We start from the raw sequence: 20,189 nt of genomic DNA, 5'->3' as shown, positions 1-20,189 counted from the left end.
TTCAGTGGCCCCTTTCTCCCAAGTCTGTCTGCTGGATTTCAGGATCAGCCTCAAAGCCTGGGGTTTCTGGGGCCTTGACTTGTTCTGTGACAAGACATATGAGACCTTGTGCGTGGTTGAGCATCTGTTACCCGTGCTCTCATAACCTCTCCTCTGGGTTACTGCAATGCGTTATATGTGGGGCTGCCTTTGAAAATGGTCCGGAAACTTCATTTGGTCCAAAATAGGGCAGCAAGATTGTTAGCAGGGACTGGCCAACAAGCTCATATTATGCCGGTACTTTTCCAGTTGTACTGGCTGCCAGTCCATTTCCAGGCCTGATTCAAAGTGCTGGTATTAACATTCAAAGCCCTTAATGGCTCAGGGCCAGGTCATCTGAAGGATCGCCTCTTCCCATATGTGCCTGCCTGGATCATCCTCAGCAGTCCTTTTTCGTGAGCCCCTGCCAGAGGAAGTGACGTGGGTGGCTACTAGGAAGAGGGCCTTTTCTGCTGTGGCACCCTGGCTCTGGAATGAGCTCCCTAGTGAGGTTTGCCTGGCACCTACATTGTATTCCTTCTGGCACCAGGCGAAGACCTTTTTATTCTCCCAGGCATTTTAGCTTTCTAGTCTTTTAGCTTTGCTGTTTTAAATCTGTATTTTAAATCTCTGCACTGCTGCTAGGTTTTATTCTTGTTTTATTCTGGTTGTATTGGTATATTGTGGTTTTAATGCTTTTATATTTTATATTGTTTTTGTTGTTGTTGTTGTTCAGTCGTTCAGTCGTGTCCGACTCTTCGTGACCCCATGGACCATAGCACGCCAGGCCTTCCTGTCCTCCGCTCTCTCCCGGAGCGTGCTCAAGTCCATATTCATTGCATCCGTGATGCTATCTAGCCATCTCATCCTCTGCCGTCCCCTTCTCCTTTTGCCTTCAGTCTTTCCCAGCATCAGGGTCTTTTCCAGAGAGTTTTCTCTTCGCATTAGGTGGCCAAAATATTGGCGCTTCAGCTTCAGTATCTGTCCTTCCAATGAGCACTCAGGGTTGATTTCCTTTAGGATGGACTGATTTGACCTCCTTGCAGTCCAGGGGACTCGTAAGAGTCTTCTCCAGCACCACAGTTCGAAAGCATCAATTGTGCGGCGCTCAGCCTTCCTTATAGTCCAGCTCTCACAGCCATACATTACTACTGGGAAAACCATAGCTTTGATTAGACGGACCTTTGTCGGCAAGGTGATGTCTGTGCTTTTTAGTTTTAATTTTTGTGACCTGCCCAGACAGCTTCGGCTATTGGGCGGTATAGAAATGAAATAAATGAAATAAATAAATAATAAATCTGTCAGGGTTGCGAGCCCTCCCGACGCGCGGTCACCAGACAGACTCAGTTGCCAAGTCAGTGGGCTTTTACTGTGCAGAACAGGCAGGCAGTCGCTCAGCAATTCAGATTCAGTACTTAACTAAACTGCCTTTGCACCAATTGTCTTATCTTGAGTTCTCTATGAGAGAAGCACTAATGTAGGAAGAAAGTTGCTGCAAATCTAACGTATGTTCAACACAGAATTAGAAGGGCTTCTTCAGTCCCGCCCGCAGGGAGGGTCTTCCCCCAAAGATCTCCTGTTAAGGGCTAATCTGGTAGAAGGTCGTAATTCCCGCATTTGCTCTGAGCAGTGGTGGGCTTGCACGTCGACCAAGTCTTCCCCCTCCCCCTCTGTGAGTTGCTGTTTTCCCACAGAGGGAGAAGTAACTGATTCCTGCACCCTTAGGAAGATACCTCTCTGGCCCATCTCTTCTTTGTCTAACTCTGCTTTTGATTCTGATTCCGCGGTCTCCACAGGGAGCCTGGGCCTAATCCTGACAACATCCGGGCTTGTTGCCATCCAGTTTGCATGACATAAGAACATAAGAAGAGCCATGCTGGATCAGACCAAGTCCAGCATTCTGTTCACACAGTGGCCAACCAGCTGCCCACAGGAAACCCACAAGCAGGACACGAGTGCAGCAGCACCCTCCCACCCCTGTTCCCCAGCAACTGGTGTACATAGGCTCACTGCCTCTGGTACTGGAGGTAGCACATAGCCATCAGGACTAGTAGCCACTGATAGCCTTTTCCTCCAGGAATTTATCTAACCCCTTTTTAAATTGGTGGCCATCCCTACATACTGTGGTAGTGAATTCCATAGTTTAACTCTGCGCTGTGTGAAGGACTACTTCCTTTTATCTGTCCTGAATCTCCCACCAATCCGCTTGATAGGACGACCCCTGGTTCTAGTATTTTGAGAGAGGGAGAAAAATGTCTCCCTATCCACATTCTCCACACCATGCATAGTTTTGTACACCTCTATCATGTCTCCCTTTACCCTCCCTATTTCCAATGCTAAACAATCCCAGCTCCCTCCTCTCATAGGGGTGATGCCTCAGCCCCTTGATCATTTTAGTTGCCCTTTTCTGCACTTTGTCCAGCTCTACAATATCTTTTTTGTGGTGTGGTGACCAGAACTGGACACAGTATTCCAAGTGTGGCCGCACCATAGATTTGTATAGGGGCAGTATGATGTTGGCAGTTTTAATCTCAATCCTTTTCTAATTATGCCTAACATAGAGTTTGCCTTTTTTACAGCAACTGCACACTGGGTTGACATCGTCATTGAGCTGTCCACCACAACCCCAAGATCTCTTTCTTGGTCGGTCACCACTAGCTCAGATCCCATTAGGCTATACTTGAAGTTGGGACTTTTTCCCCCAACATGCATCACTTTACACTTGCTTACGTTGAACCGCCTTTGCCATTTAGATGCCCATTCTCCCAGTTTGGAGAGTTCCTTTTGGAGCTCTTCACAATCCCTTTTTGTTTTAACCACCCTAAATAATTTGGTGTCATCCACAAACTTGGCCACTTCACTGCTCACTCCTAATTCCAGATCATTTATGAACAGGTTGCAAAGCATTGGTCCTAATACAGATCCCTGTGGGACCCCACTATTTACTTCCCTCCATTGGGAGAATTTACAATTTATTCCTACTCTCTGCTTTCTGTTCTTTCACCAGTTACTGACCCATAAGAGGGCCTCTCCTCTTATTCCATGACTGCTGAGTTTGCTCAGGAGTCTTTGGTGAGAGACTTTATCAAAAGCCTTTTGGAAGTCCAAGGAAACAATGTCTACCAGATCACCCCTGCCTACATGTTTATTGACATGACAGCCCATGTTCTAATTTAGCCATGGTGGGTTGTTTTTACCCATAGCTAAGCCATGGTACTGCTGCCAGACGATCGAGCACTGCGTGGCTTGTTTTCACAGGTCATGGATTGTTTCCCTCTGCCCTCCTTTCCTACAAGGCTTCAGTCCATAAGCAGCCTGTTTGCCATTGGTCTGGTCATGTTTGGGTGTGTATTTGGCTGCTCCTGGGAGCGCTTGTACTGTTCTGATGGCTTGTTTTATTGTGGTTTGTCATGTCGTGCAAAGCAGGTCATTGTGAACTTATGGATCTTATCCATCAGACACAGCCTCCCATTGGATTTGGCATTCTAGGCTGTGTGGCAGATGAGGCATTTTCTGTGGCTGGTTGAAATTGCTCTGCCTATTTCTACTGAGCAAAAAGCTTTACCCCATCTTTGCAGCCTCCTCTAAGAGATAGGAAAGGAAGCAATTGAATGGCATGACAGGTGTAAGTTCAGCTAGATACTTGTGATACCATAGGCTATAGTAATAGCTTGTGTACAGCAGAAGCTAGGGTGGGGAAATGGTATGGACTGAGTCCAAGCCTGCTTTGTTAAAAGTTTGGCTGCATTCTTCTTTTAAATAATTTTTCTAGCTTGATAAGGAAAACTTGCTGTGCTGGTCTCCAAAGAGATACTAGACAGGTGAAGTTCTGCTGCAGCTGACAGTTGTGTGTTAACATGTAGGAAAATCTTTTGAATTTATATAACCCTGATAACAAATAATTTTAGAGAAGGATAATCTAAGGTCCTGTCTAAAGTGGTTCCCTTTTCCAGTAGCGTATATGGGTTGTGTAATGATCCTGAACAAGCTGCTTCTTGTCCTTATAAACCCCTGATTCAATAATGGTTAGTGAGACAAAAAGAATTCTTTAAAAAATTCTCAATTTTTCAGTTCTCTCCCTTATTAGCAGCTAGTTATAGCACTGGCATTGACCTATTCCTGTGCCTGGTAAACTCTCTTTCAGGACTTGCATTCTTGTGCAAAACACCTTGCCAGGAGATGAGTCATTGTAAGGAGTGAATGAATGCCAGAAAACTGAGCCTTTACATTGCACCCAATACAATACCACTCTGTTTAGTTAAAGAATGAACATCCCCAGATAATTCCAATGTTCGTTTGTTTACATTTATATCCCACTTATATCCTATTTTCCTTCTGAAACTCAAGATGGTGTGTTGCATATAGGGTTCCCAGGCACCCTCCCATCCAGGTTCAGCAAGACAGCTGCATCATGTGCCCTCTGGCCGTGCCATGGAACTCTGTTGTAAAACAACCAAGTGCTACCTGGAGTAGAAGGATGTCCAGACTCTATGCCCGCAGCCTCGTGGACTACAGTCCACTTCATCAGATGCATGAAGTGTTATCCTGAGTTATAGGTATGTTGTAAAGAGTGAGGTCAGAGGGAAATAAAATGCAGAAAGTACTGACAGTGACAATCACATTATTAACAGTGGCCATTCTCAAAATAGTTGTTGCCAATAACACAAATGTCCTGGACCTGGGTAAGCTAATTAACACATGTAGTGTGATAAAAATCCTTTATACTGATTCAAGCTGCCAGAGATAGAATTGAACCTCTTGATGAAATGTAATACAACAGTCTCTTGTTCTAATCTCCCAGTGAAGGTTCTTTGCTCCAAAATGGGAGGCAGAAATGTTATCCAGCTGAATACTGACATTTCTTAATATCAGGTTTGTGACCATTTATTATCTTACGTAGAGACTGGCCTGTTTGCCTGATGCAGAATGCAAAAGAGCATTGCTAGCAGATGAACGCATGCATCACATTGGAAGATGAGCAGGTTCTTAGCCCCTGACATTGCGGATGACATTATTAGATCCTGTAATAGTGTTGCCAGAGTAGACATGGGGACAGAGCTGGCATCTGGGTCTGCTGCAGGGTCTGGTGCCCGTTGCTGGTGAGTAGCTGTTTTGGGTTGGGCAAGCAAGTATAAGCCTGCCACAGGTCCGGGTACAGTCTGGCCTTGTCAGTGTGTTTTTTTTTCATTTCATTGGTTGGGTACTGGAGACTGAGAAATGCTTGATGTAAATCCTTAACTTTGTGACTCTCTGTCTGAGAAATCTGAACAGATGTGGTGTATCATAGGGCTTGGCTGTAGACAGTGGTTTCTGTGGTGTGTTCTGGGTGAAAGCTGTAAGCATGTAAATTATGTGTAGCAGTCAGTAGGTTTCTGATACAAGGCGGTGCTGATATGTCCATTATGTAGTTGCACAGGTCTGTCCAGAGACTGAACATGTTGTGTGGATGAGCTGAAGCTCAGGTTGATGGTGGAGTGAAAGTTAATTGAAGTCCTGATGGAACTTCTCCAGTGCCATCTGTTCATGAGACCAGATGATGAAGTTGTCATCAATGTATCTCAGTTAGAGGAAGGGCTTGGGGCAGGGGATAGGAGCTGAGAAACGGTTGCTCTGTTAGCTATGAAGATGTTGGTATGCTTTGAAGCTATGTGAGTGTCCATGGCAGTGCCACTGATCTGTACATGCATGTTCTCTCCAAAGCTAAAGTAATTGTGGGTGATTACTAAGTGGCAGAGTTTGGTAGCTAGAAGTGCTGCAGTACCATCAGGGATGATACATCTGATGGTTCATAGTCCATCTTTATGGGGAATGTTGGATTTTAAAGGGCCTCCACTTGGAAGAGAGTGGGCTTTACCTTGTTGTAAAAAAGAAGTTTAAAAGTCCCCCAAAGCTTACAGTATTTAATTGATTTTGCTATTATCGCTATCAAGTGTGAATGTAGTGGGCCAAGACAACATGTTAAGCTGAAGTAGTAAGCTGGATGTCATGTTCTCAATCCCCTCTTTTGCTCAGAGAAGGGCTCAGAGGGGGAGGAGGCTTCACCCAGTAATCTGTCATCTGCTACTCTAGGGCCTTCCGAGCCAGAGGATGTGGCTTTACCAGAGTCCTTTGATTCAGAGGGCACCTCTCAGATGCAGTCCTCACTGCCCCCATACCCTAGGAGCTGGTGGCTGCAGAATTGGGCAATGGCCTTTTGAGAAGCAGACAGCTCCTCAAAGGCAGGGGGAGTTAACAGCAGGTCCAGACCTGCTAGCCTTCAGAAGGCCTCTACATATTGCTCAGACAACAGCTCTTATTGAGTGATTTCCTCTCCATCTTACTTTATGTGATCTTACTTTACCAGAGGTGATCTGGCCCTTCCAGTACCAGCTGCAATTACAAATACATCTGAAGTGGTGAGGGGCAAGAGGGGGCTGGCCGCCTTGGAGATGAGAAGAGGGTTCTGCGAAGGCCCTTTGTGTGGCTTTTCCATGTGCAGGTTTTGCTTGTTAAGCTTGATTAGTGGCTCTGTGAGCTTCAGCTATGGGGTGGTATAGAAATATAATGAAATATGCACTTGGCCTAGAGGTCTGGGAGGCACACTTCAGGTATAATGGAAGGGTGAAGGATTGCGGCAGTGTTAAAGAAAAGAAAAAAGGAAAGCATATGTTTTCCATCAGAGCTGCTTGCAGCCCAGCTATGGGAAAGGGCAGCTATGGGAACGGGCAGCAGTGCTGTCGCTCTGTGTGTGTGTGACTGCAACAAAACACTATTTGCTTCTTTGAAGACGCTTCTTTCAAAGTGGCCTCTTCACTTTGTTCGCAACCTGTTACAGTGCTGATGTGTGATCAACCATATTTAGGTTGGCTTCCTGTGCTGCTGGGATGTCATGTTATGCTGTAATGTTCCAGTTTTTAGTCATGGGATTTGGGGAAGGATGCCAACAAAAGGCTTCAGAAGAGAACAGCTATGATGAAAAATGTTTAAAATGCATGACTAGTGTGTGGAAAGACTGAAGGAGTTAGAAAAATTCAGCCTGGAAAAGAAAAATTGCTGTAAAGCAGAAGAATAACTGCTGTTGACCCAAGTCACAAAGTAAAGTACTAGATTCAAATGTAGTGTTTGGGATGGGCCGCAGCTCAGTGGTAGAGACTCTGCTTTGCATGGAGGAGGTCCCTGATTCAATCCCAGCAGCATCTCCAGTTAAAAGGATTTTGGGTGGCAGGGCTGTGCAAGGCCTTGGAGAGCTGCTGCCAGCCTTCCTCAGCCTGCTGCCCACCTGGTGTTTGGACTGCAGCTCCCAGCTTTCTTGATCATTGGTTATGCTGGCTGCAGCTGAGGGGAGTTGAAGTCCAAAACATCTGGAGGGCACTAGGTTGGGGAGGCTGGAGCAGACAATGTTTGATGGACTGAGACTGTGTAATGCAGCGTCCTGTGCATGTTCACATGTTAAATATTGGGCCATGCTTGGGCCATAAAAACAATCTGGGATCTCTTTCCCTTGGAGACATTTGGAGACAAGCCTGGCTCCATGTTTTAAGGGTGAGGAATCCACCTGTTGCTGGACTAGATGGACCTTTAAGATCCCAACAGAGAGTTTTCCTCCACAGACTTTTAAAAACAAAGAACTCTGTTTAGTAAGTTCATAACCGTGTGTATTCCAGATGAATAGTAGCTTGGCCCTCAGGTATTTAGCTCTCAAAAAGCGCCACTGTCTGGTTTCGTTGAACATTTCAGCATGGTTCTTTGATGTGTTGGGAAAAATATTGCTAAAACATGACGCTGTTCAGATGCAAGACATGGTCGCAATGAAGACATAGCAAACGATTTGCACGATTTGTGTAGTTCAGTGTTACTTAAAACTTGAGCTAAACAAGCACCTCTCATCTTGCCTCTCCCTTCCTGTTTCCTAAAATGTTGCGTATGTACGCAGGTGAGCTGAAAGCTGGGTCCCAAGCATGTGCTAGGTTGTTCTTGCTCCCCCTCCCCAAATCTGTTGAGCTAAGCTTTTGATTCTTGAAAACTCTCTCCTTACTGAGAGGTTCCATGTTCTGGATTAGTAATTGTTTGGAATTTGAGAGTTGGATAAAAAAACCCATCCCTCCCCCTTCACTGCTGAAATCTTGTCCTTCCAGTCCCTGGGCTGTTACTTCCTTGCTAGCCTTTCAGTTGTCTGTTCTTGGAGATTCTCAAAATGTGCACTGTATATTGCATGAGCTGAAATTCTTCATGGGAAGCGTTGGGCGTCTCTCAGGAAAAAACAACAACAAACAGCAATAGCTGCTCTTTCAAACCCGCAAGATAGGATTGGAAGCCTTTCTAAGCGCTCCATGAGAAAGGGATCCCAGAAGTGGAGGACTGCTGTTGCTAATGCTTGTGTCTGGATCAGGAAGAAGGGAGTGGGAGTGAAGCCACCTCTTGGGGATGGCCTCTCTGCCCCCTTAACAACTTTCTGGTCAGCACTGTTATAAACCATGAGTAGAAGTAGTAGTAGTGATAACATACAAGGATTTGGACCAATGAATTTTTTTACACAATATGTGCATACTATGAAATGAACATGCTAAGGAAAGGACATCTACAGGCATGTTTGTGTAAAAGTTGGTTTTATTTATATCCCATTGGAATAAAAAGTCAGTGTTCATATTCAGCCATATGTTTTATTTTGGCTTCTATAAAGTTAGCATTCTTTTTGCACAATGAAACAAAGATTAAAGAACCAAGGAAGCCGCCCTCACCCTTAAACTATACTTTGCTGTTTGTCTTTGACTCAGAATCCTTTGTGAATCAGATAAATTGCAACTATCCAATTGCAACTATCTATTGCAACAAAGGAGCAATTTTCACACTGGAGGGGAAAGTCAGAGTGGATTCCTCCAAGGATCTGTATTTGTACCAGTACTATTTAATTTATTCATAAAGAGAGTTGATATTTGGGATCATTCAGTGATAGGTGGTAGGTTTAGGACAAAGAGAAGAAAGTGGCTCACACAATGCACAACTAACTTTTAGAATTCACTATCACAAATTTATGGAGAGTGGAGATGTCCATGACTTTTCAATGGTGTTTAAGTCCTTTTGGTCTGATTCACAGAGGGAATCATGTAGGAATGAAAATGGAAAGGTCATGACATGCACTGGAGGAGATGAGAATGGGGAAATGGAAGGGCAAAGAGAAGGGAGCAGAGATGGAGGCCAGGGATGGGACTGGAAAAGGTACAAAAGAAGGAAGTCTGCCCTGAGTCTTACTAATCTCTGTGAATGGAAAAGGGACATTGTATTGGAGGTGGAGGGTCCGTAAGGAGAGAAAGAGGAGATGCTGTGGAGGAGTGAATCTGCCATTGCTACACTTCACAAAACAATTTTTAAGTGGTTTTCTGCGGGATGTATCTCAGTGCCTGGGAACTGGAAAACCAACAGCGTGCTTAAAGGATGTGCTGCACATTCATTGAAAGGTTAAGTAGGCAATTTTTGATATTCATTTATGATTTTCCATCTTTTAAGAAGTTAAGATGCCCTCATCTGGTGGTAAGTTGTTGAAAAATGCGGCATATTGTATGGCAAAAATAAAAATGTTTCATGTTTTAAATTTTCCCCAGCAAAGGTATTTAACAACCCTTCTCACTGATCTTGTTTTTCTATACTTTTTCTATTCCTATTTTTTTGCTTCCATTTGCTGCATGCAGGCACCTGGAGTTATTTCGGATGGGGAAAAGAGCAGAGTATGTAACACCTTAATAATTTCTTGCTAGTTCTGTGGTTCTGAAGCGCTTCTCCACATTCCAGTCTGAGATACCATGGATATTCATGCATAGGCGTAAAATGTACTGGATCTTTTGCTATTTTACCTTTGCTGAATTCCATTCTTGTGTCTGGCTGCCCAATCCTGTCTCTTTCTTCCTATGTGGACTAATGAAGGTTATCCTTAGAACAGGAGTTTTATCTCGCCTGCTGCCATCTAGCCACACCAGGTGTCCCAGGAAATGGCAATTGATCTGTGTTCAGGAAGCAGGAGGTGCTCTGTGGCTTTTGTCACTACTTATCCCCTAAACATCAGATACTGGGCAAAATAGGAAACACACTTCTGATCCACCCAGTTGGTGCATCAACAGAAGCTCTGAAAATCCAGTCTCCCTTGTTTGAACCAGATTCAGTCCTGATCCTCATTCATACCTCTGGAGCTCTTTTGACCCATGAATGATGAAGCACTTCTTCGTGTTTCTTCACCTGTGCATATTGCTTCTAACAAACTCTAAACCTCCCCCCTGCCCTTTACAAATGAGGCAATCATCCTGCCCGCACTGCAAGCTGTCAGTGAAACCTCCGTATTTCATACGTTGCCATGAAGGGCAGCTGGGACATGGGGTGCTTTGCTTTCTTACTATGCTCCATACCTCTGAGTAGTAATGTATGCCTTTCCCATCAGATGGCTCTCCAGAAGCCTGGCTTAGCGGGCAGGGAGCAAGCAAGCAAGACTTTCCTGCCTTCAGTTTGCTTGTGAAAGTCAAATCTGCGCGTGGCATTCAGCGTTGTGACAGGCCTGCTGTACTCCTACTGTTAAGCCTTTCATTGCTGTGAGAGGTTGTCACATAGAATAACCATCAAGCAGTGGAGGAGGTTCACTCCTGGAGATCACATCCCATCTCCCCCCCGCCTTGCCCTCTGGGCTGATTTACTTTGTCCGGTGTGCGGACTGCAGCGCCCACTCTAGTTTGAAGCCCCGTGAAGGGTGGCATTTGCAGCGCCCTGGGTTGAGGAGTCTATTCCTTGCCTCATTTGATCTCTTTCATCTATGCTGTCTTGTATCATTTTCTCATGCTACACATAATTGTCCCTTCGGAAATATTCCGACCAACCTCTGCTTTGCCTGGTACGGGAGGAGGAGGATTCATTCTTTTAACAGGCCGGTGTTAGTTGGCAACCCCAAAGCATGAGGCTTTATTGCTGCAACAGGCTTATTAAGTTAAATGATCACTTGCTGGTTGTGTCCATCTTGGTGATCTCATGAGGTTTGCTCAGTATTTCTCTGTTTCACAAGGCCTAAAACAGCATTTCCCCATCAGCACCTCCACTCCTGTCAGGGTGGAAACTGAGCCGATAGAACCCCAGAGCAGTTCTGATTCTGAGGAGGATCAGCAATCCGTGGGAGAGGAGCCAACTCATCCCTCACAGGCACAGCAGCTGGCAGAGATTCCTCCTGTCGGCATTCCTGAGATAGATAGTGACCCAGGCAGTGAGAGAGTGCGGGAGGGGGGCTTGCTAGACGCTCGACGCAGACGCAGGGAGCGACGAGTGATGGAGGGCACGGAAAGGAGGCATAGCGCCCGTTTGGCACTCAAGCAACAGCCGCATCCCATGGACCCAAGGGAAAGAGGGAGGATTTCTCCCTAGCCCATAAGTTCAGGGTCTTCAAGTGATTCTCCTTCAAACGGGGACCAACTGCCTACCCGGAGCGTAGGCTACTCCGCTGTTCATTGCTTAGTTGCTGGTGATTAGCATCTGAAAGATTCATTAAGTTGTAAAAGGTTAAAAGCCTTGAAAAGAATCCTTTCGTCTGTGTCTTGAGTTGGCTATTGGAGTATACTGAAAGAGGCCGCTAGGGCGCTCCTGACAACTCCTATCCTTTCTCCCCTCACTCTCTAGTGATCGGAGGGGCCTTTACCTGGAAGAGTGAACGCAAATTTCGTTCCACACTATGCAGTCAAGTCCCACTCAGTGATGTACATAATGGGCAAGGGAAGCCCCCGTCGTCTTCATTGTGCAAGGCTAAATTCCTTCAAGAACAATGACTGGGTGTTTACTGTTGGTTCCTTGTGGAAGATTTCACAAGCACAGTCCTGGAGCTTGTGCAAAACATCACTTCAGCAGAGGCAGTTTGAGCGCATTGGATTCCCATGGTAAACAGCTGGTTCCAACATGCCTATCGCTATAGGCCACACCTCCTTCTAGGGCGCCTGCCCATGGAGGCGGCAGCAGCGGCAGGAGGGTACAGAGCAGACTGCCTCCTTTTTTCTAGTGAACAGTGGCTTGGGAATGGTCAGGCCCTTTATTTCTGGGAAAGCGTTTCTCTCTTGGCACGATCCATTATTGTTGACTGGCATGTTGAGGCACGGCTCTTGGCATGCACCGGCATTCATATGGATTCATGCTGTTCTCTTGTTGAAGGGAAGTTTAAAGCGCACTTTTGCAGCGCCATTCCCCCACTCATCCCACCTTGACATTCAGTTGCCTGGATTTCAGGATGGATGTTGTGACTTTCTGAAGGCTAATGGGGGAGTAATTAGGTTTCCAGACTCCTTTTGCATGACAAATGTTGGTATTTTTGTTTCTCTAAAGAGAAACGTGTTTCATAGACTAGCAGTGGGAGAACAGATAGATCCCTGGTCCTACATTTCTCATCCTCCCTATTCCCTGGGCTAGTTTGAAGGGGCCCTGGGCAAAGTGGCCTCTGGTAGTCCCCTCCTGCCTCTCAGGCTTACCTGGCAGCAGCAATAGACAAACAGCCCTGTGAGCGATGTTGCAATCTGCACCGGCTGGGTGGCTGAGTCTGGCTGCATTTTAACTTTGCACAGTGCCCTGGAGGGAGGACACATCAGGGGCATTGTGGGAAGTTAATATGGCAGCTGGACTAGTTGCCAAGTGCTATCTGGGAGCTGGGCTGGGGGGGTTTTCCTCCTGGGGGTCCTGGGGTAGGCATGGGGTGTGGAGCCTGCTGGCCTCACGACAGCTGCCCCATGATGCCAGGCGCAGTCGCCAGCCCCACTGATCCCTCTTGTGTCTTGGAGAGTCTTGGCTAAAGACACGCCTCCCCCTTCCGCCTTACAGTGTTTGTGCCTCTGATTATCCAGTGAGACGAGCTCTTAAAATGGCTGTGCTTGAGGCATTTGGACCTTAAATTGAAGAGTCCTCATCAGTCCTCCACTGTCCCGTTAAATATTGTTCTACTGCTTACTGGCAAGGTCCCAGTATGGATAAGCTGGTGGTCTAGGAAGGCATGCAACCTGAGGGGATTCTCCCACAACCCGCCCAGATCAGTTTGTGAGAAGATGTTACCTGCAGGTCATTCCGCTGCCTAGTTCCGCATCCCCTTCATGCTAGCATTGCTAGTGAGCTGGACACACTGGCGAGGGAGCCCACTTCGGACATAAGCACAGCCGTAACAAAGCAGTAGCCACGTGATCCCGAACAATATTTTGAGACTAGGACAGTGCCATGTAATGTTTCAGGAAATAACTTGGAATTTATCATTCAGCCTTACTTGGAGGGGCCTTTTCCAACCCCCAGTTGCTGCTATAGCCTCTCACTTGCTCTTTCTCCTTACTTTCTCTCTCTCTCTCTCTCTCTCTCTCTCTCCAGACTCTAGATGATAGATCTCTTATGACGTGCCACTGTATGGTGTGAGCCTCTGAGCACTATTGCTAGCCTGTATGCATGAATGCCAAATTGTCTTGCAAAGTGGAGCATGCTTCTTTCCCCTTCCCAAGAGTTTACCCCACCCTTCTGTCTCCCCAGACCTCAGCCATTTTTTAGAGTTTTGTGTGTGAAACTACTTTTATGGGTTGGAGTGGGGTGGTTGGGGAGGGAGAATAAATCTTACTTGACAAATGCGTTATACCGTATAAAACAAAGGTTTGTTAGATGGCTTGTTAGTTTTCGTCTGCTGGAGGAAACTGCTTAAAAGTTACTCCATTCTTGCTTTTAAAATACAAAACACCAATATTGGGTGTCTTACCTTGAAAACATTTTCCAAGCTGTTCTGGCAAATGTTTGTTAGTCTCCTTCATCTGGGAGAAACAAAATTGCAATTTTGGTACTGGCAAGGTTTCTAACACATCACCTTGTGCAAATAAAAGCACCACTCATTCTTCAGGCCTCTTGGAATGCAGTAGTCCTGTGCGCCCTTCCACACAGGAGTTCCACACCCCCACCCCGTACCACAGCCAGTGGCGTCATGTTCATGGAAGAATGGGCCATTCTTGGTGAGGCGGTGTTTGGAAACATGGCCCCGAGGGTATTCTCCCTCTCCACACACCTTCTCACTTTCTGGCATGGTCTCAAATTTCAGTGCAGTATCCGCCCTCTCATCCTCAGATACAATGTTCAGCCATGATGAGTGCACAGAATGCCTCCAAGATGCATCAGGAGAACTGCAGGCTGCTGGTGAACATGGCTTTATCACTTGTTCAGAATTTGACCCCATGAATGTGCCACAGCAAGAGGAGTATCCGGGTGTTTCCTTCATCAATGTGGAGAGGCAAAAAAGCTCCTGGGAATAATAAATGTGGTAGCATCCCAGGGCTGCATTGTGTAATCTCACGGTGGTCAAGGTTTCCTGCCTGACGATGGTTGCTGCAGGGGGCAGAGGTAACCAAGCAAAGTGGTTCTCGTTCTTGCTGAAAGCACATAGATGCTTCTACATGCTTTAAAGCAGTGTAGTGTTAGTTGAGAAAATAGTTATGCTCAAAATCCTACAAGCTAGGCTTCAGCAGTATGTGAACCAAGAACTACCGGAAGTACAAGCTGGGTTTCGAAGAGGCAGAGGAACTAGAGATCAAATCGCCAACATTCGCTGCATCATGGAGAAAGCCAGAGAATTCCAGAAAAACGTCTATTTCTGCTTCATTGACTACACTAAAGCCTTTTGATTGTGTGGATCACAACAAACTGTGGCAAATTCTTAAAGTGATGGGAGTACCAGACCACCTTACCTGTCTCCTGAGAAACCTGTACAAGGGTCAAGAAGCAACAGTAAGAACCAGACATGGAACAACTGATTGGTTCAAAATTGGGCAAGGAGTACGACAAGGCTGTATATTGTCGCCCTACTTATTTAACTTATATGCAGAGTACATCATGAGAAACACCAGGTTGGATGAATCACAGGTCGGAATTAAGATTGCCGGGAGAATTATCAACAACCTCAGATACGCAGACGATAATGGCAGAAAGTGAAGAGGATCCAAAGGGCCTCTTGTTGAGGGTGAAAGTGGAGAGTGCAAAAGCTGGTTTGAAACTCAGCATTAAAAAAACGAAGATCGTGGCATCTGGCCCCATCACTTCCTGGCATATAGAAGGGGAAGAAATGGAAGCAGGGACAGATGTTATTTTCTTGGGCTCCAAGATCACCGCAGATGGTGACTGTAGCCATGAAATTAAAAGACACTTGCTCTTTGGGAGGAAAGCTATGGCACACCTAGACAGCATAGTAAGAAGCAGAGACATCACCTTGCCAACAAAGGTCCGTCTAATCAAAGCTATGGTTTTCCCAGTAGCAATGTATGGCTGTGAGAGCTGGACTATAAGGAAGGCTGAGTGCCGAAGAATTGATGCTTTTGAACTGTGGTGCTGGAGATGTCGTACGAGTCCCCTGGACTGCAAGGAGGTCAGATCAGTCAATTCTAAAGGAAATTAACCCTGACTGCTCATTGGAAGGACAGATACTGAAGCTGAAGCTCAAATATTTTGGCCACCTAATGTGAAGAGAAAACTCCCTGGAAAAGACCCTGATGCTGGGAAAGATTGAAGGCAGATGAGATGGCTAGATAGCATCACCGATGCAATGAATATGGACTTGAGCACGCTCCGGGAGAGAGCGGAGGACAGGAAGGCCTGGTGTGCTGTGGTCCATGGGGTCACGAAGAGTCAGACACGACTGACCGACTGAACAACAGATGGAGAGAGCCTTCTAGAAAGCCTACCAGAGGCCTCCTCCTCCAGGGTGTTCTCGTCTGCTTTGCTCATTGGCTTCAGTGGGAGGGATTGAGGGGGGCAAAGGAGAATGACGTTCCGCTGGGATGGTGCCCCAGAGCTGTAACTGAGCTCACTGGCAAATGTTTCCCAGCTGGCTGGCTTCCCAAGGCAGACACTGCCATTGCTGTGACAGCAGCGCTGTGACATCAAGGGGGGAGAGCCCCTTTTTTTGCTGGATTCTCTACTGACCTGTCAAAACAATCCTGTCACAGCAGGAGCGCTTGGGACTTCAGGGCGGTGACCTCATTTTTTGATGCTGCTGAATTCTCATGAACACTGACGTGAGAGCTCCTTACTTCTCTGGAAACAACCTCAAGGGCTCAGGCCCAGCATCTGAAAGATACCCTTCTGAGAACGATGCAGTGTGCCCTTCTCAGAAACAGAAAGACGACGGTCCTTAGCTGAAGGAGCTGCCCTTCACTTGTATTCCACCAGGCATACAAGATAGACACCTTTCTGTGGATCCAGAAATGTCTGTGTAATGAAATTAGACCCTTTTCCCAATGGATGGAGACTAACAAGAACAGTTCTGCTCCAGACAGCTTATACAGTGGGAGAGCATGTCATTTCCAGTGTGGACAATCAAATTACTTCAGAGGAGCCTGTTTGAAGTTGTTCTCAGCCAGGGACGCTTCATATTCTGTTTTTACTTCCTTATTAGGATGCATGCTTTATGTTGGGGAGGGGAGGGGGAGAACAGCTTAATTCTTTAGAAATTAATCCTTTATTAAATCAATTAGAAGATTTTGGAAAACATTTTATAGGAAGTAGGGCTTCCCTCTTCCCTCTGGGCAACTTCTGCCTGGAATTTTCAGGCCACAGTTTCTGTTTGTTTATGAAAGAAATGGAGAGGCCATTGGTCATGACCTGTGCAGATGCTGGGAGACAGTGGCAGCCATCCTGGCTTGAACCAGGGCTCTTCAGACAGTGCTTGGGTTTGGTTGTCATCCCTCAGTAACCTAGTGGTGGTTAGAATGAGTATATGTTGCAAAGTTACTTTCCTGTGGTTGCTCCCTTGAGCTGTGCAAATGTTGATGGGCCTCTCACTTAGTCAACCAAAAAGAGAGAAAAGCTCAAGAAGCTTTAATCTCCCTCTGCTTCCTAGGCAGAGCACGAGCACGTGCAAGGATGGTAGCTTAGTGGCAGAGCCCCTGCTTTGCATGAGGAAGGTCCCTGGTTCAGTCCCCTGCAGCATCTCCAGACCAGGCTGAGGAAGACCCAAGAGAGCCATTGCTGCTGGTCAGTGCAGACAATCCTGAGCTACATGGACCAAGGGTCTGACTTGGTAGAAGGCAACACGCTATGTTCTTTTAAGGAGAATGTGCCGGAATAGAATTTTTGTTTGTTCTCATGCACTCTCTCTTTCTCCCCACCTCTGGGAGTGGTCAAGCTGCCTTTCAAGCGGGAGGTTGAGTGTCTGGCAGAATCCTTTCTTTCCTCTCAGGCAGCGTTTACAGGAGTTGTCATTTGTTTCAGTCGACACCTTCCAGAACATCCCTAAGTTGATATGTACATGAACAAGTGCTTGAACACTGCTTTTCCCTGCCTTCCTGGCTCCCAAACCTGCCATTACCTTCCACTGATGATTCTTCCCCATCCCTCTTCAGGGAGATGCTGCCTTGGTTGGGGTCCCAGGGTGCTTCCAGATGAGGCCTTCAATGTGCAATCACCTGCCTCATTCAAACAATTTTACAGGGGCTCAGGCATTATTGCCTTCTGCTCATAGCCTCCCATGTTTTCTTGCTGCTTCTTCCATCTTTTTCCTTACTGTGGAAAATCTCTTAAGTAAGAAATGATGGAATAGTTGCATGGTGTCTTCTAACTGGCAGCGCTAGGAGCCCTCCATCTGGAAGCACCCCCAGTGAGGGCCTTGGGAGGAAAGAAGCAGCACTGTGCTGAAAAACGGAAGGGAACAGAAGCCAGTGAAGAAGTTGGCTAACTTCTTTTCCTGGTTCTTACATTTGTGCTCTACATTCTTCTATCAGCCATGAAATGACCTTTTGGTGGGATGTGTTTGGAGGCATCCTAAAGAGCCTCCTGAAACAAAAGCATCTTTCATAACAATTTTTAGCACCTCAGTTTGCAAAAGTTCCCTCTCAAGTGAGATGGGCCCAGCCTTAGCTGCTCCTTTACCTTTTCTCTTAGACGAAAGAGCTCTCTTGAAAGGTGGGTTTCTCTGAAATGGAGCCAATGCTGGTGTGGCCCTGTCTCGGGCTGGGACTGGAAGTTGCTGCTGCGGCTCAAACATCTTTTGTCTTGTAGCTTTTGAAGACCATGATAGTGCTGTGGATGACAGAGACAGTGACTACCGTAGTGAGACCAGCAACAGCATTCCTCTCCCATACCACACCACCTCGCAACCCAATTCTTCAATGCACCAGTTCCCTGTGGCTTCCCGTCTGCAACAGCAGGGGGTCCCCCGAGAATCTTGCATGGAGTCTATGCATGGCTATGATTTGGACTACCAGGAAAGAACAGCCGTCAGGTGGGTATCCCTTTGAAACCAATGTCGTTCTGCCCCCCCCCCCCTTCCTTGGCAGCAAAACCTGCTGGCAAACTAGCAAGGTTCTGCTTTGTGACTTTAGAATATGATGTGGTCAAATAAGTTCAGGTGATGCTGCTTCTCTGTATGAGCTGACATCAGGATAGCATACTGGCAGGTTTTCTAAATATTCACAGGAAATGTAGTTGCATTAAACAAATGAAGACATGATTTAGTAGCTTTATCATTATGCCATCTTTCTTTCCTTTAAAAAATAATATTCATGGTATGGCTTTCTGGTAGTTGGGGACCACAAACCAAAGAAACAAGACCCCAACTGTATGAAAATAGGAATACAATTTCTGTGCTATTTATAATGAAATATGAAACAATTAAAATGCATGAATAAAGCTGAAATAATTCAAACATATATATAGTGGTCTGGACCCTAAGATAACTTAAGGAAGTTCACAGAAGGAAAATTTGCTATCTCCTCATCTCCCTGCAGCCATTGCAACCCCTGAAAAACATATCTGAAAGGTCAGGTAGCCTTTCTGAATGAACCATGTGGGATGGAGAGGGCTCAGGGGGCTGCTGGAAGAGAAGGGGACCAGAAGTCTCCCTTTCGTGGACTTCGTGATGTTAATTTGTACATAATAGCTTAGGTCCTAAGATAACACCCATTAAAACATTATATAAGCATACGATGGTACAACTGTAAAGAACAAATAAATAATACAACAATGCAGCTATAAATAAATAAGCAGTTTGACAAGAGTCTGGATAATATCTCATTTTGAAAATGACTTTGTGAAAACGTATATGCTCCAAAATGTTCCTTGCAACATTGTTCCTTCACCAGTTGTATGCTCCAGAAGGCAGCTGGATCAATAAGTTGTCCTTCAAGATGTTCCTGAGTCCAGCTCTCTCAATTCCCAGTCTCTACAATGCCTTTGAACTGGTCAAAAGGCTCAGTTTAGAATATATGCTTCTTAAACAAAATAATTTTACAAAAATAAGTTACAAATTACTGAGACTCCGAAGTGGCTAGAGTGTTGGACTAGGAGTCGGGAGACCCGGCTTCTAGTCTCCACTCAGCCATGAAGCTCACTGGGTGACTCTGGGCCAGTCACAGACTCTCAGCTCAACCCACCTCACAGGGTTGTTGTTGTGAGAATAAAATGGAGAGGAGGAGGGTTATGTACACCGCCTTGGGTTCCTTAAGGAGGAAAACAGGTGGGATATAAATGTGATAGATCGATCGATCGATCGATAGAGACACGAAGAGGGAGTTCTAAGAAAGCACTGTCAGATTCCTTCATTAAATGTAAAGAAGCTGAGGGTGGGGTTTGTTAATGTGCCCTACATGAAAATACATCCTATTATAACTAATACATTCCAGTCCAGCTAGCAATAACATGTCAGGAAAAAGAAAGAGAACTGAATCCCCTAAACAACTTTCTCTACTAACCTGTAGCAGCAATAACGAATCCAAAAGTCTGGAATACACTACTACAACCAGCCTGAGTGGGTCACAGCTAAATGGAGCTTATATCCTAACAAGAACCAGCTGTCTGTCAAACCCACACTATTTTAAGTACATACAGTTCTTCCACTGATGGAAGCCCATTTGATTCAGCAGAGGCTTCCATGAGTGGGAAAGTGGGGTGGAGCAGGACAAGCGTTTTTTTTACTCATTTCCCCTTTTCTCTGCAGCCTCCTGTGCTCCCCAAAATCTGCTTCAGGGGGTTGGGGGACTCTTTGGAATAGTGTGGAAGGTTCACAAGGGGCTGAAGAAGTAAGGAAGAATTTGCAAAAGTAACCTCCCCTCACTTTCTGCTCAAAGAGCATTCCATCAGTAGAAGGATATAATTGGATACTACCCATGCAACATATCGAACAAGACTTGTGATACCAAATTTAAACAACCCCTACATAAGCATATCTAAATGACTATATT

At 45.9% G+C, this 20,189-nt stretch overlaps 1 protein-coding gene and 1 long non-coding RNA gene across 2 annotated transcripts in view; both read left to right on the top strand.

Moving 5' to 3' along the window:
- The window catches only part of LOC146351847 (uncharacterized), a 1,244,848-nt gene that overhangs the window by 688,935 nt on the left and 535,724 nt on the right, over positions 1–20,189 (top strand). The gene's annotated exons all lie outside the window — the stretch shown is intronic.
- The window catches only part of LOC146351853 (uncharacterized), a 121,061-nt gene that overhangs the window by 86,627 nt on the left and 14,245 nt on the right, over positions 1–20,189 (top strand). The window contains exon 8 of the mRNA XM_084832717.1: positions 18,010–18,232. Within this exon, the coding sequence (XP_084688843.1) occupies positions 18,010–18,232 (223 nt within the window). The remainder of the gene's footprint in view (positions 1–18,009; positions 18,233–20,189) is intronic.

Source organism: Heloderma suspectum, chromosome 2 (assembly GCF_057233095.1).
Source record: "Heloderma suspectum isolate Gila_16-S chromosome 2, 16-S_ref, whole genome shotgun sequence".
NCBI lineage: Eukaryota > Metazoa > Chordata > Lepidosauria > Squamata > Helodermatidae > Heloderma > Heloderma suspectum.
The sequence above is the reverse complement of the archived record's forward strand: the minus strand, read 5'-3'. Positions and strand labels throughout refer to the sequence as shown.